The sequence below is a fragment of the Eriocheir sinensis genome, chromosome 2 (genome assembly GCF_024679095.1).
Source record: "Eriocheir sinensis breed Jianghai 21 chromosome 2, ASM2467909v1, whole genome shotgun sequence".
NCBI lineage: Eukaryota > Metazoa > Arthropoda > Malacostraca > Decapoda > Varunidae > Eriocheir > Eriocheir sinensis.
Window position 1 is genome coordinate 22,765,488 of NC_066510.1, and position 16,091 is coordinate 22,781,578.

General features: G+C 44.8%; 1 protein-coding gene and 1 long non-coding RNA gene across 6 annotated transcripts in view; one reads left to right on the top strand and one right to left on the bottom strand.

The window, feature by feature from the left end:
- Nucleotides 1-16,091, bottom strand: part of LOC127001464 (spermatogenesis-associated protein 1-like) — a 45,416-nt gene that overhangs the window by 2,633 nt on the left and 26,692 nt on the right. Inside the window, exons 2-4 of one of the 2 annotated variants that reach the window (XM_050865992.1) lie at nt 15,876-16,048; nt 9,429-9,779; nt 3,680-3,801 (exon numbers count right to left, since the gene is read on the bottom strand). In XM_050865992.1, the coding sequence (XP_050721949.1) occupies nt 3,680-3,801; nt 9,429-9,779; nt 15,876-16,048 (646 nt within the window). The remainder of the gene's footprint in view (nt 1-3,679; nt 3,802-9,428; nt 9,780-15,875; nt 16,049-16,091) is intronic. The other variant, XM_050865999.1, reaches the window with a different exon arrangement.
- Nucleotides 5,346-9,435, top strand: LOC127001473 (uncharacterized). Of its 4 annotated transcripts, XR_007755302.1 has the most exons (4): nt 5,346-6,849; nt 6,920-6,989; nt 7,060-7,269; nt 7,546-9,435. It is a non-coding gene; the product is annotated as an uncharacterized LOC127001473 (long non-coding RNA). The 4 variants fall into 4 exon arrangements; XR_007755298.1 differs by adding an exon at nt 7,408-7,477 and having other exon boundaries at nt 5,346-7,199; XR_007755301.1 differs by having other exon boundaries at nt 5,346-6,989.

Genomic DNA, 16,091 nt, shown 5'->3' on the forward strand with positions numbered 1-16,091 from the left:
ACTACTACTACCACTACTACCACCACCATCACTTCACGGTTCCCCTTGTTCGGCAGAGTTGCCACTACCACTATTACCAACCCCCAATTATGTATACAGCCTAAGGTATACACTGTACAGCACCCTTAATACCTGTCCCTTCCATCACCCCTTCCCTCCTCTCCCCTCCCTTCGCCCCATCACGTGACCTAGGCGTAATGGACCTCCACAAAGACTCCCTACCGACCTTACTGCGTCATGGAGCGTCGCAATGGAGGGGTCTCTCTCTCTCTCTCTCTCTCTCTCTCTCTCTCTCTCTCTCTCTCTCTCTCTCTGGGGAGATAATGACCACCGGAACTAGCGCGGAGAAGTGAGGGGAAAAATAATTATGAAAAGAAGCATATGATACCTAGCAGGAGAAGGAAAGGTGGAAAATTATTGCGGAAAAATCATGAAATTGAGAAGGAAGTGGAAATAAGTACTATCATTTTATCAGAGTAGAATGAGGAGCAAGAGGAGGAAGAGGAAGAGAAGGAGGAAGAGACGAAGAAGAAACAGTAGACGTAAAAGTAAGTCCAATAATCTTATCCCACACAGAGAAGAGCGAAGAGGAACAGGCACCGGAGAAGGAGAAATTAAATACAGGAGGCGAGTATGGGTGTGCTGGCGGCGTAGCGAGTTGATAATAAATATAAAGGGATCGAACCCCCTGAGCTGAGATCCACACGCCATGCCGTCATCATAGCGGGTCAGGCGACGGGCGCTGCGTGAGGGCCGCCGCCCGGGGGGCTCCTCGCGCCGAGCATGACGGGGTAATGAAGGGCGCGATTAAGTGGAAGGCGAGTAAAGGATGGAATTATAATGGTGGTACTGGTGGTGGTTGGGAAGAGAGTGGAGGTGGGTGGTAGATGAGGTAGAAGTAGGAGCGGTGGTGGTAGTAGTATTAGTATTAGTATTATCATTATCATTATTAATATTAGTAGTAGTAGGAGGAGGAGGAAAAGGAGTAGTAGTAGTAGTAGCTTTTGTTGGTGTTATAGTAGCATAGTATATTATTATTACCACTATTATTATTATTATTATTATTATTATTATTATTATTATTATTATTATTATTATTATTATTATTATTATTATTATTATTATTATTATTATTATTATTATTATTATTATTATTATTATTATTATCATCATCATCATCATTCATCTTATAATATTAATAATAAAATGTCGCACGCTAACTGCCACAACACTGCAAGAGATTAAAAAAAAATATGTAAAGGGAAAAAATCAGTATTAGGCCGATGAGAGGCTCAGGAACTCGAATAATATAACCTTGGCAAAAAAGAGCTGGCATAAAAGTGAGATCATAGTAACCCTTAATTTTTCCCCCTCTCTGCTATCATTTGTCCAAACTAGAATATAATGATGCTCCTAGGGAACACGCAAGAAGAGAGAAAAAATAGGTAACAAGACGTGGATATGGCGTTGCTGGTCACGGCATGGGAAAGGAAACGGAAAGGTGATACGACAATGGCCAAAGGTAAGTTGGTGATGAAAAATGGAGTGACTGGGAATTGTGTTATAACTCTATGTTGTTTTATTAGCTAGGGATCTCTCTCTCTCTCTCTCTCTCTCTCTCTCTCTCTCTCTCTCTCTCTCTCTCTCTCTCTCTCTCTCTCTCTCTCTCTCTCTCTCTCTCTCTCGGCGGTACACATGACAACAATACACAGCTCAATCTAGGCCGGAGTGAATTATTCGGGATGACCCATGCAGACTATGCCTTGGCGTGGCTTGCGTGTGAACGACGATGTCACGTCTTCCGGGGCACTGCATCAAAGGGACGGGAGGGGAGAGACGGCCGGGGAAAGGGACGGGAGAGGAAGGAACAGAAGGGATGGAAAAGAAGAAAAAAAGTTGGAAAGTTTCGTTTAGTCGGCGCAACATCTGTGGTCATATGCTGGAGAGACAGAAGGGGAAGGAATTATAGGAGAAAGGAACAGATCCCAGGACACCCCCGATTAATACCTGGTACCCATTCACTGCTGGGTGGACTGGGGCGTAAAGTATCGGAAAAGCTGGAAAAGAAGGATGAAAAGGACGATATGAAAGGATTAAAGAAGGAAGGGGAGGGAAGAGCGGAAAGAGGGATGGAAAGGAAGGATGAAAGGAAGATGGAAAGAGAGAAATGAAAGGAAGGGAAGGGAAGATCGGAAGTAGGGATGGAAAGAAAGGATCAAAAGAACAGTGGGGAGTGAAAAAGAATTGGAAGGGAAGGGAAGAGCGGCGGGAGGGATGGAAAAGAAGGATGAAAATGAAGATGAGAAGAGAGAAAGGAAAGGAAGGAAGGAAGGAAGGGAAAGGCGGAGGGAGGGAGGGATGGGAAGAGAAGATGAAAAAGATGACGAGTTGGAAAGGAATGCGAGAGAAAGGCAGAGTAAAGAAGGGCATGGAAGAGGAGGAAGGGATTAAGGAGGAGGAGCAGGAAGAGAGGCGTTAATATAGGGATTATGTTATCTAGGCTCCATTTTTATTTCCTTCCCCTTTTAGAACACAACAGTTGCGAGGTGTACTGCACGCCAAGATGAGTTAACGGGGATTATAAATAGAAATAAGAAGAAACTATGAGGGCGCTCAAGACTTAAGTCAATGTCAGATTGTGATAAACATTGTGTCCAGGCTCGTCTGTTAGGAGAAGTCAACTTGTTACCTGAGGGATAGGAATGGGGAAAAAAAAGTAAAGGATGGAGGAAAGCCGTGGAGGGGAATAATGATGATGGGATGATAGGAGTGTCACAAACAGGGCAGAGTAATCATCATCCTTTTAAGATAATATTAACATAAAGTGGGAAAGTTGTAACCTCTAATTTCTGTCGAGAAAAAAAAAGTGATAAAACATTCATTTAAAAAAAAAAAAAATACATGCATCCATTTGTGATGCATGGAGAAAAGTCAATAAGTTTTCACCTGAAAATCCTAAATTAATAGTAATGACATTAGATATTATGGAAATGAACGATAAATTCTAGGATAAGGTTGATTCATTGTATTAAAAAGAACATGAATATTAAGTCAATCTTTGATCTGTTTCCTTAATCGTAAAAATAATGTAAAGGCGATGAGATTCCAGGTGTGAGGTTTTGTGACCCGAGACCCGCATTAGGATATTAGTAGTAGTAGTAGTTGTTGTATTGGGAAAAGACGTATGTTCTCGAATAAATCTATTTATCATATGCTTCATGAAGTAGAAATAACTCAGACGAAAACTAAAATTAATATAAAAGAACCACTGACAAGTATCAAAAGGAAAAAATAAGAAAAAAAATACAGTTCAAACACGCGGGAAAATAATTAAACACCCATACATAACCATATAACGAGGCTGGCAATCAATGGCATCTCAGAACACGGCATGAAAGCTGCGACAAATGAAAAACGACTGGAATTTACGGTAACGAGACACATTGCGTTTATATATAGTCCGGCTGCAAAACGATTACGAGACGGGAAGATCGCGACGCCGTGTGAAAATAATGTTGACGGTTTTCACTTTCTCGCGTGTGAAGCAACAATGGCGGGTAATTAGTGCCTCGTAATGCTCCGTGTCTGTTGCTAATCTTAAGCGTGTGCATTTCTCTCTCTCTCTCTCTCTCTCGCTGGCTCACTCACTCTCTTTCGCTTCTGTTCTGTCTGGCTTTACCTTCTCTCGTTTTCTTTGGATCTTCTCGTGCAGTTCCCTGGCCTGGCTGAAGAGCTTCTGCCTCAGGTCCTCTGCTTTCGCCTTCTCCTTCAGGACGTTATCTAGCCGGTTGGAGAGGTTGTCTGCGGAGAGAACAATGTCTTACGAAACGTTGAAAGGAACTGATAAACTGAAAAAAAACAATAAGGGCAAAATGTTACAGTAAACTAGTAGACAAAATAAAGTTCAAGGAATCTATTGTCAAAACTGTTACTATGATATTAACAAGTATAAATGAAGTACGAATTTCAAAGAATAATAGAATAATTATTTGTAACTCATTACACCAGTTCATGTATTTTTTATAAACATATAATTCCACAAATGCGCCATCACATTTCATGATGTGTAACTATTTGGTATTGCGAATTTTTCATTATATTCTTAATATATAAACCTGCAAAGAGAAAAACAGCTAGTCATTAGTAAGTTATGAGGATGTAAAAGTAATAGCAGAAAATTACCCCCACCCACTCACACACACACACACACACACACACACACAAGTAAACAGCTAGTATGGCGGATCCCAGTTCGTGTCTCGCTGGACTTACTTTTGTTTACTCTGCCGCGTGATCTCACTGGCTGAACTTGATGCAGGTCATTCGTGATAGCAAACAACAAAGCCCCACGAACTACGCACTAGCGCACTAAGGAATGCCTTCTACGGAAAATGCCATTAGAAAAATTAATAGTTCAGCGTTATGTCATACCCGCTGTCCATTATACACCGATCAATGAATGAGAGTAATTTTTGTCCATCGACCCGGTGTCTAGACTAGATCACATGCATTTAAACTCGGGCTGAGGTCACCAATCACATGAGAAGTTCCAGGTGAATAGGGGACAAACGTGACATAGATTGGCGTCTTGAATACAGGCTGGCGAAGGCGATATTGATAGGTAGTTAATGTGACATTAGTTTAGGGGCTGCAAGGGGGCCGTTTTTGAGGCCTTCACAGCACTTAGGGCGTAAGGCCAACCAAGGCGAGTGTCCTGCCGGGGTATTGAAGCTAGACATCGCCGTTTCCTTACCTGCTTGGGACGTGATCGAGCACACCTGTGTTATGTTTGTTCATGGCGAGGTTGGCGAACACGAATGAAAACTGTGACACAGAAGAAGAATGAAGTAATAAGATGTAGAAAAGAGCAAGGACACTACGATTATAAAACTAGTCTTATACATATAGTCATCTAGTCAACTAGTCAGTCTAGTCATACAACTAGTCAAGAAAAGGGTTGTCTACATTTATTACGAAAAAAGAACAATTAATCTATATTTGTATTAAAAGTTTTCGATAATGCTGAGAAAAAAAATTGTACTTCAAAGTATAAGAAAAAAATAAGATTAAACACCTCCAATAAGAGAGAGAGAGAGAGGTGGGGAACCACAGTAATAAAGAAAAGCAATTGAACTACAGTACTACCAGTGGGAATAGGGATCACACACACACACACACACACACACACACACACACACACACACACACACACACACACACACACACACACACACAGCCAATCCCATGGTTTCTAAGGGGAGGGTGAGGGGCACTTAAGTGTGCGGCGAGTATATTTACTTAATTATGTAGTTAAATAGTTAGTTTAAAAGATAGTCAAACGGTTATAGTTAATTAGTTAGCTAGGTCGTTAGATGGTTAATTACTAAAAGTTAGTCAGTTAGGTAGGAAGGCAGATAGTTAAGTAATTAGTTTAATGATAGTCAAACAGCTAGTAGAGAGTTAGCTGGTTAGGTTGATAGTTAGATAGTGGATCATTCTTTTTTCAGTATTTTGTGTTTTTACATTTTTTTGCTGCTGTGTGTTGATCTTGGTGTTCTGTTTGTATATTGTAATTCTTAATGTCCTGTTTTTTTATATCATCCTTTTTTGGTGTCTTATTTATATCTTATTCCCCTTTTTGCTGTTTATTTTTTATATCATTCATTATATGGAATTCTGTGTTGGTCTGGATGAGCCTCTTTGTCCCCATAAAAGACTCACAAGTAATTTGGTTGATGTTGATGTTAGAGGAAAAAAGTGGATGATGTGTGTTTGTATTGTAGTATATTTATATTTGATTATACTATATGTTATTTATTTATTTAATTGTTTAATTTGTTTATTTTATTTTATTTTATTTATTTATTTATTTGGTTGGTTGGTTTGAATTCGGAGTTTTCCTTCTCCTAGGAGGACTGCCTACCACGGCTAACGACCTCCTCCTGCCCGGGTTTGTGGTCAGAGTTGTCCTTCTCCTAGGTGAACTGCCTTACGCTAACGAGTTCCACCAGCCCGGGTTTGTAATCGGAGTTTGCTCTCCTAGGTGAACTGCCTTACGCTAACGACCTCCACCAGCCCGGGTTTGTTGTTCGGAGTTTGCTCTCCTAGGTGAACTGCCTTGCGCTAACGAGCTCCACCAGCCCGGGTTTGTTGTTCGGAGTTTGCTCTCCTAGGTGAACTGCCTTGCGCTAACGAGCTCCACCAGCCCGGGTTTGTTGTTCGGAGTTGTCCCTCTCCTAGGTGAACTGCCTACCACGGCTAACGATCTCCACCTGTCCGGGTTTGTTGTTCGGAGTTTTCCTTCTCCTAGGAGGACTGCCTACCACGGCTAACGACCCCCTCCTGCCCGGGTTTGTGGTCAGAGTTGTCCTTCTCCTAGGTGAACTGCCTTACGCTAACGACCTCCACCAGCCCGGGTTTGTAATCGGAGTTTGCTCTCCTAGGTGAACTGCCTTACGCTAACGAGCTCCACCAGCCCGGGTTTGTTGTTCGGAGTTTGCTCTCCTAGGTGAACTGCCTTACGCTTACGACCTCCACCAGCCCGGGTTTGTAATCAGAGTTTGCTCTCCTAGGTGAACTGCCTTACGCTAACGAACTCCACCAGCCCGTGTTTGTTGTTCGGAGTTGTCCCTCTCCTAGGTGAACTGCCTACCACGGCTGACGATCTCCACCTGCCCGGGTTTGTTGTTCGGAGTTGTCCCTCTCCTAGGTGAACTGCCTACCACGGCTGACGATCTCCACCTGCCCGGGTTTGTTGTTCGAAGTTGTCCCTCTCCTAGGTGAACTGCCTACCACGGCTGACGATCTCCACCTGCCCGGGTTTGTTGTTCGGAGTTGTCCCTCTCCTAGGTGAACTGCCTACCACGGCTGACGATCTCCACCTGCCCGTGTTTGTTGTTCGGAGTTGTCCCTCTCCTAGGTGAACTGCCTACCACGGCTGACGATCTCCACCTTCCCGGGTTTGTTGTTCGGAGTTGTCCCTCTCCTAGGTGAACTGCCTACCACGGCTAACGATCTCCACCTGCCCGGGTTTGTTGTTCGGAGTTGTCCCTCTCCTAGGTGAACTGCCTACCACGGCTGACGATCTCCACCTTCCCGGGTTTGTTGTTCGGAGTTGTCCCTCTCCTAGGTGAACTGCCTACCACGGCTGACGATCTCCACCTTCCCGGGTTTGTTGTTCGGAGTTGTCCCTCTCCTAGGTGAACTGCCTACCACGGCTGACGATCTCCACCTGCCCGGGTTTGTTGTTCGGAGTTGTCCCTCTCCTAGGTGAACTGCCTACCACGGCTTACGATCTCCACCTGCCCGGGTTTGTTGTTCGAGTTGTCCCTCTCCAGGTGAACTGCCTACCACGGCTGACGATCTCCACCTGCCCGGGTTTGTTGTTCGGAGTTGTCCCTCTCCTAGGTGAACTGCCTACCACGGCTGACGATCTCCACCTTCCCGGGTTTGTTGTTCGGAGTTGTCCCTCTCCTAGGTGAACTGCCTACCACGGCTGACGATCTCCACCTGCCCGGGTTTGTTGTTCGGATTTGGCTCTCCTAGGTGAACTGCCTACCACGGCTGACGATCTCCACCTTCCCGGGTTTGTTGTTCGGAGTTGTCCCTCTCCTAGGTGAACTGCCTACCACGGCTGACGATCTCCACCTGCCCGGGTTTGTTGTTCGAAGTTGTCCCTCTCCTAGGTGAACTGCCTACCACGGCTGACGATCTCCACCTGTCCGGGTTTGTTGTTCGGAGTTGTCCCTCTCCTAGGTGAACTGCCTACCACGGCTGACGATCTCCACCTGCCCGGGTTTGTTGTTCGAAGTTGTCCCTCTCCTAGGTGAACTGCCTACCACGGCTGACGATCTCCACCTGTCCGGGTTTGTTGTTCGAAGTTGTCCCTCTCCTAGGTGAACTGCCTACCACGGCTGACGATCTCCACCTGCCCGGGTTTGTTGTTCGAAGTTGTCCCTCTCCTAGGTGAACTGCCTACCACGGCTGACGATCTCCACCTTCCCGGGTTTGTGGTCAGAGTTGTCCTTCTCCTAGGTGAACTGCCTTACGCTAACGACCTCCACCAGCCCGGGTTTGTAATCAGAGTTTGCTCTCCTAGGTGAACTGCCTTACGCTTACGAGCTCCACCAGCCCGGGTTTGTTGTTCGGAGTTTGCTCTCCTAGGTGAACTGCCTACCAGGGCTAACGAGCCCCACCTACCCGGGCATATCTCCGGCACCTCCGCGAACGCCCCAGAGGACACCAAGTTGCCCTTCGGGGAGCTCTCCAGTACTGCCACGCTCGCCAGGGAGACCTTGGGCTCGCTGGCGCTCCTTAGCCCTGCCGAGGCGAGGAGGGCAGATGCTAGAACTCGCTTCTTAAAACTACCAGACTGGATTATGAAATTTATTATTAATACTGTGAATGCGCTGCTCACTGCGTTTATCATTTTTGGGATGGAAGGCCGAAGGGCCTCGGGAACGCGCACAGAATATCCAAAATCTTCCTCCGTTTCCCTCTTTTTTTTCTTTCTTCCAATATTTCTTTTTTATTACATGTTCCTTATCTTTATTTGTCTGTTTTATTATTCATTTATTTATTATTTCTCTCTTAGATAATTGAGAGAGTAGATAATGTCCGGAGGGGGAAATGTTCAGAAGGGAATATGTTGATGGGGGACTTTGTCAAGGGGGAAAACGTTCGGAGAAGTAAAGTCCTTGAGGGAATATGTTCGGCACCCGCTACTACTACTACTACTACTACTACTACTACTACTACTACTACTAATATACTACTGCTACTACTATACTACTGCTACTACTACACTGCTGCTACTACTACACAAGTACTACGTATAAAATTTAGATATTTTTTCAACCTTGTCAAACACATGCCATTTTGCTAAACTAAAGGAATAGGGAAAATATTCTTAATTTTTTTTCGAGTGGTAGCTATTCTCATATCTTAAGAAGTAAGAAAAAATAACTGTGCTTAACTTTAGTCTTGTTGCCAGGAATAAGATAATATTGTAGTCATGCGTAATGCTTGCAAAACATGCCTTGGGGTCTCTTTATCTTAGTTATTCGTCAGTGTGTCACGTAGGTACTCTTTTCTTCCATATGTTTCCTTCATCCTGTGTGTCCGCCCATTGCCATCTCTTGATATTAATTGCCTTTATTGTGTCGTCTAAATATTTATGTTCTATAGGGGGTTCTATCATCCCTTGTATGATTCCCTGCACTGATCTCTTATTTCTCTTGGGGCACCAACAAAGCAAATAAACGAGCGTGAGAGAGAGAGAGAGAGAGAGAGAGAGAGAGAGAGAGAGAGAGAGAGAGAGAATCTGTAACAACAAAAAACTAGACCGATTACGCTAAACAAAACAAACATACATACAGACAGGCAGGCAGACAAACAGGACCACCGTCACGCCAGGGGCATCGACTTACCTGGACTCTTGTTCTGGGAGGCCGCCTGCCGTGCTACGCCCTCGCCCTCGCCCTCCGTGTCTGACGCCCACGCGCCCCGCTTCCCGACCTTCCTCCCGAGGGCCTCACCATCCACCTCTACTTCGTAGGTGAACTGGAGACGGTCGGGTCTGGAAGCCAGGAGGGCGCCGTTTGTGTTCTGGATCTCCATACCTGAAATGACTCCTTCCTTGAGCGACGCGATGGGCCCCGAGAGGGAGGCGTCCAGGGACAGGATCTCCATGTTGGGCAGCTCGGGCGGAGACTCACCGGCCTCCTCTGCTGCTAGTCGGGCTTCTTCTTCGGCCTGGCGCGCCTTCTGTTTCGCCTCGCCTGGGGGATGAGAACCGTGAGTCTGCTTCTGAACCAATGGACACTAATCCAAATGTATGATTTCAATACACGTTGTCCTGCGCATCAGTAACGGTACGTTGACCAGAATCATAACTGAATACTCCAAAAATACATTGTGACCTTAAATCACCTTACATGACTTGTATCAAATGCTTAAACTGGAGTATTTCTAAGTAAACATAATATTCTAGTATAAACACAGTACATGTTAATGAACCTACTGTCATATACCATCAGTTTTCCTTGTTTGTTCCTTCCAAGATGAAATAATGTGAGCAATTTTGTACCTGGACTAGTTACAAGAAAAGAAGGGAAAAGGCTTAGCGTACGGCGTATTTGCCCCATCGCCTCCTTTTTATGACAACACCGATAATGGCTCACGGCCGCCGCCCGCTGTCAGGGGAGGTCTGATTAACGAGCGAGGCATCACAAAAGCGAGGGGGGCCAGGGCGACATTGGGCGGGAGCGTAATTACTGTGGACAGCAAGACGGGTGGGCGATCCATGACTCCCCAGGACATACACACACAGCAAACAGTACTCTAAGCCTCATAAATGACACTCATCCGTCTAATGTGTTTGTATGTATATCCTTGTGCTCTGAAAATAATAGCACTATACTTCCATTTGGTCCATCTCAACTTTTGTAAAGGAAAGGACTGAAGGGACATTCTAATAACTTTCTTTACGAACGTATGATTACGTCATCCCATGCTCTAGCAGGCAAAAAAGTCTGCTTGCGTGTGTGCGTGTGCCTGCTTCACTCACCATCAACTTTACCGACCAGGAACGTCAGGCTCAATTAGCGATCCGTCCGCTAGGCAGGTGAGCAGCCCAACGAAGAAGAGATGGAAGGAAGGAAGATAGATAGGTGTAAAGGATAACGGAGGAATAAAGGAGGGAAGGGAAATAATACCAGAAGGGAGGCGGGTGTGGATGGAATATCAGCTCATCCTGGCGCGGGACAGGCAATATATCAAACTTTTGTTCGGCGTACATGTATTTATCTTGCAAGACAAAAGGGATCATGACGCGACTTGCCGTAACAATGCTTGACTTCATTATAATGTAGCAAATATTGAGCTAAAACAGCTAATATGTTTTCTTCATGGATAATACGTTATATATACTATTAAGGAGCTTCAAACTGTCTTCTATATTGTCTCGTTATTTCATTGCAAATGCTCTGCCATACTGACTTAACCGTTAACAGCGCCAAACCGATTATGCACGTGGATTTGTAAATTAAGACCTTCCGAAAAAAAATATTAAACAATTTTCACATGCCATTATCGGACACCCATTTACGCACACACCTCCAACACCAAAATGACACACACACACACACACACACACACACACACACACACACACACACACACAGGATTCGTCTTTTCATTTCTTTATCTCTTCGTCCACTTCCTTTATACCTATACTCCATCATTTCATCTTTTTTTTCGTTATCCACGCAATTCTCTCTTCTCTCATGTATAAAATTTATGATTCACATGAAATTCACGGGAACTTTTCTAATAATTTCCTCCTGATGTCCTCCTCCTTTTATCTCCTTTATATCTTCCAAACGTTATATATTTATTGCTTCCCACCTTTCTTAATTGCGATACTTCCTTTTCTCTCTATTTTTTCATATATATTATTTTTCCTACATTAAAGTAATTCTCATTTCTTCCTTCCCCACAAAGGTTATTATTATTCTCTCTGCATCTCTCATTTTATCTAGTTCCTCCTCCTTCCGGCATTATCGTTTTCACTCTCTTCTCCCTCAGCTGTCCCCCTCCGTTTGCCGCTAATGTAGGTTAGTCACGTTACTGAACAAACGCTCGCTTCTATAATGACAGGGGGATAAACTTCGACCATATCTTTAGATTTTTTTTATCATCGTGGGAGTACTGAAGTCGGTGGCGGGCTCGGCTTTGTATCCCGCGGTAGGGAGGCATGGGAGAACACGTTGAGAGATGGAGCAGCACCTCCAAGCCTGACTGTTATTCTCTAAATACTCGCGGCGTTCTTCATTCTGCGACCATGCCAGTGGTGGATTGGCGGGATGTAGTGTGGGAGACGTGGTTTGCTTTCTTTATGATTGCTAAGGTTAATGTTCTTTTTATTTATTTGGTTCATTCTGTTATTGATTACAAGAACAGCCACAATTCCGCGAAACAAAGAAAACAGATGAGGCGTAACCCACTCGCCCATCCACTGTATTTTCAAGTATTTGAACTTTTATCTTTTTTTGGGCCGGCTTTCAAGGATGCCACGATTCATAAGCAAGGAAGAACAGTGTGGTAACAACCTATTAGTGATATTATCTTTATTGTTACTGTTGCTATTATTGTTGCTGCTGCTATAGTCGTAGCTCCTGCTATTGTAGATGTTGTTCATGTCTGCATATCAGTCTTTTAATAACACCGCGCATGAGCAGGAACGGTAAGTCGCATATTATTATTATTATTATTATTATTATTATTATTATTATTATTATTTCTTTACCTTTCCTTGATATTTATTTATCTATTTACATTTTTTTTTACACGGTGGCCTAAATATCTCTATGTCAGGCGATGGGGAAGAAGCCGCCGCGGGGTTTTGGGTCTGGCGGCGAATCTTCGGCTGGCGTGTCGCTCCTCGTCCCGCGGCATTACCCGTTATTGCCGCGTGATGCCCCGCCACGTAATCAGAAACATGCACGGCTCATGACAGAGAAAGAAGCCGGAGATTACAAAAATAAATACATAAATACAATACCGCAGATAAAACTCAGAGATAAATAAAGGAAACAAAGAACCAAGAAACATATATATCAGAGACTTGCACCTTGTGATTTTCTTATCGCAAACTTAAAGGAAAATAAACAAAATCTCATTTCTTTCTTCCTATGGTGGACTTGGAAAAGAGAGAGAGAGAGAGAGAGAGAGAGAGAGAGAGAGAGAGAGAGAGAGAGAGAGAGAGAGAGAGAGAGAGAGAGAGAGAGAGAGAGAGAGAGAGAGAGAGAGAGAGAGAGAGAGAGAGAGAGAGAGAGAGAGAGAGAGAGAGAGAGAGAGAGAGAGGAGAGAGAGAGAGAGAGAGAGAGAGAGAGAGAGAGAGAGAGAGAGAGAGAGAGAGAGAGAGAGATATTGGGGCGGCGTCACGAGAAGCTGCCCCTACATAGCTATTTTACTGATGAAAATTCGGTGAAAAGCTACGACGACGATGAAAGAAAGGAGGGGGGAGGACGAAGGAGGGACCCCCGAAGTGGCCCTGCTGCCCCTTCACCGTGACGCCCCTGACCACCTCGCGTGACCTTTCACCCTTACCCCGACACCTCACCCTCGCTTCCTCCCTCCAGCGGTCCACTCTTCACCCTTTCCCTATACACCGTGTTCCCCATGGCCGAATATCTTAGAAGAGACCCATTATCACAATTTTTTATTCCTCTCATACAAAGGGAGTACTGTAAAAAAAATCCATCATATTCTGTGCACGCGCTGAGTTAAACCTTATTTTCTCGGGTTAGTTGTTATGAAATTATACTCACTAATATATTACGCGCACAGTGAGAGATAAGAAGGATGGCGCAATGTGAATTAGAACACTGACAAGCACCTCACGTCCATGGCATTATTAAGTTCTCAGGGTCTTATTTCTGCTATGCATTTTCTCCACGATCCTTTCTCTGGTGTTCTCAGGGAATTGTTTATAATTATGACACATGACTGCACTATAAATAACGAAAATACAAACTTTCCCACTTCACTTTTCTCAGTATTGTCTTTGTACTCTTGCGAATTCGCAATACTGAAAAAATGTGTATGTGTGTGTAGGGGGGGAGGAGGGAAGGGGTGAAGACAGGTCAGTCACGCAAACAAAACATACGCCTCAGCACGCACACGCACCCACACATACGCACCTTGACGCCCCGCACATGTCGGGGTGCTGAAGGCGCTGTTACCCCGCCACGCACACATGCAGGTAAGCGGCAAAGGTAAGGAGCACAGCGGGTCACTCAAGCAGGTGTTCATCCGCCTTATGCCTAATAACACCTCTACACACACACACACACACACACACACACACACACACACACACGGAGGCATGTTTTCAGAGGCGCCGGGTGTTTATGGCGGAAGATTAATATTAAAGAACTGACTGTCAAATCGACCGCGTAATCTCTCTGTGTTTCCTCGCTGCCTTGACTCTTTATGGCCTGACGCTGAGCCTGAAAGGAGGGAAGGTGAGGGAGGGGACGGAGGGGAGGGAAGGAGAGGGTTAAATGTGAGAGGAAGGTGGCGGCGGAGGGGGGAAAAGGTGTGGAATAAAGAGTCGGGGATGGAAGACGAGGGATGAGGAAAGTAAACAGGAGAAAATGGAAGGGAAGGGACGAGAGGAGAGGGACGGTGACGGGATGAAGGAAGGATTAGTATGGTGCAGAAGGATAATTGGGACGCCACCGTAACAGCTACAACACCAACGCGAAAACATCACCACCATGAACCGACAAAATATCCATAACTCTTCCTCCTCTTCCTCCTCCTCCTGCTGCTGCTACTACTACTACCACCACTGTACTACTACTACTACCACTATACTACTACTACTACTACTATACTACTACTACTACTACTACTACTGCTACTACTACTAGAGGTATGATACATTTTGGCAGACGTTCTTAGCCTCTTCGCATATTTCACATCCCATTCCTTTTCCATCTTTTTCTTTACGGTTGATAAGATAATGTTGCATGCATCTGTTTATTTACTTCCGTGTGTGTGTGTGTGTGTGTGTGTGTGTGTGTGTGTGTGTGTGTGTGTGTGTGTGTGTGTGTCAAATTATCTGCGGAGAAAACATATAATTTACAATGACTTCCTTTGCGTAGCATATACACTTAGTATCATTAGAGCTCCCAGGAAGGGGCGCACAGATTGAAGAAAACACAACAATGACACATTGCAAATAAACAGAGCATAAGCAATACCAAGACGAGCTGAATGCAACACAGAAGGCAACACACACACACACACACACACACACACACACACACACACACACACACACACACAGGTAGGTAGGATCACACTAAAACACATAATAAAAAAACACTTCTGTGAGACAAAACTAAATAAGAGTGTTACGTGGCTGTAGTTGTGCAAGTGCTGGATAACATGATTTGCAAGAACAAAATTAACGTGTTTAAACCTGACAGAATGGATGAAAACTTTGAAAACTGCGAGTGACGGCGAAATGTAATGTGTGCCATGTAGTATTGGTAAGGATAAGCAGGTCAACAACAGGCAGCACAGGGCAAGCATGCGTACTCAGGCACAATATAGAGCGTACTCAGGCTCAATATAGAGCTAACTACCATTGGAATACCAAGTAACCTAAATGACTATGAGGCAGAAGCGGCGTCTTTTTTTCAGTGACCCTAATCCATGTTGCATCCCGTGCCTGCCTTTCTGAAGAAGCAACACGAGACGCAGAAGATATGTTTATAAGAAAATCAGGGGCAAACTAAAAGTGGAACGGGAGGGAAGTGTGAAGGGTCAAGTGCCTGACGTAAACAGACGTGAGAAAAGTTTAAGGTACAAATTTCCTGGGAGTATATGAGCTGAAACTGTTCAAGCAAAAACGACTGTTCCTGTACTGGATGAATAAAAAACAGAAAAGCCATGGACTTTAAAAGGGGCAAATAAAGACGGAAGGAAAGACAGGAGGGGAGGTTAAGCAGTAAAAAAAAAAAAAATGCAGACCAAGCCAAATTCAAACACAGACATACTGAAACTGGTTCAATATTTGGCCTAGTCTGCTGACCCTTACAGTCATGGAGGCCATCACGCACCCAAGGATTCAAGGTTTCTCATGTGTGCACACAGTTACTTTGGCTGTATCATGTCTCCTTGGAGTGGTATATATATGTTCCAAATCACTGGTCGCAACAACATAACGACAAAGAGGCCAAAAGCACAGCTGAAAAAGGAGTAAGGAAAGCACAATGCAGCTTCTGAGCGAGAGAGGCCCCTGCAGGACAGGGACGAGGGTTGCCGAGACATAGGAGGGAGACGGTCCCCCGAGTACTCACGTCGAGCGATCCTGTCGTAGTACCATTTGTGCGGGGCGTAGAGGAGGCGGTCAGCACTCTTGGACCGCTTGATGAGGCCATACTGACGTCTCTTCTCCAGGGTCGCGATCCTCCTGTACACACTGCCCTCACTCAGGCTGCGGGTCAGCTGCCGAGGCGACCCGTACCTAGTGCTGCCGCCACGCACGCACAGGCCAGCAAGCACGAAACAGCCGC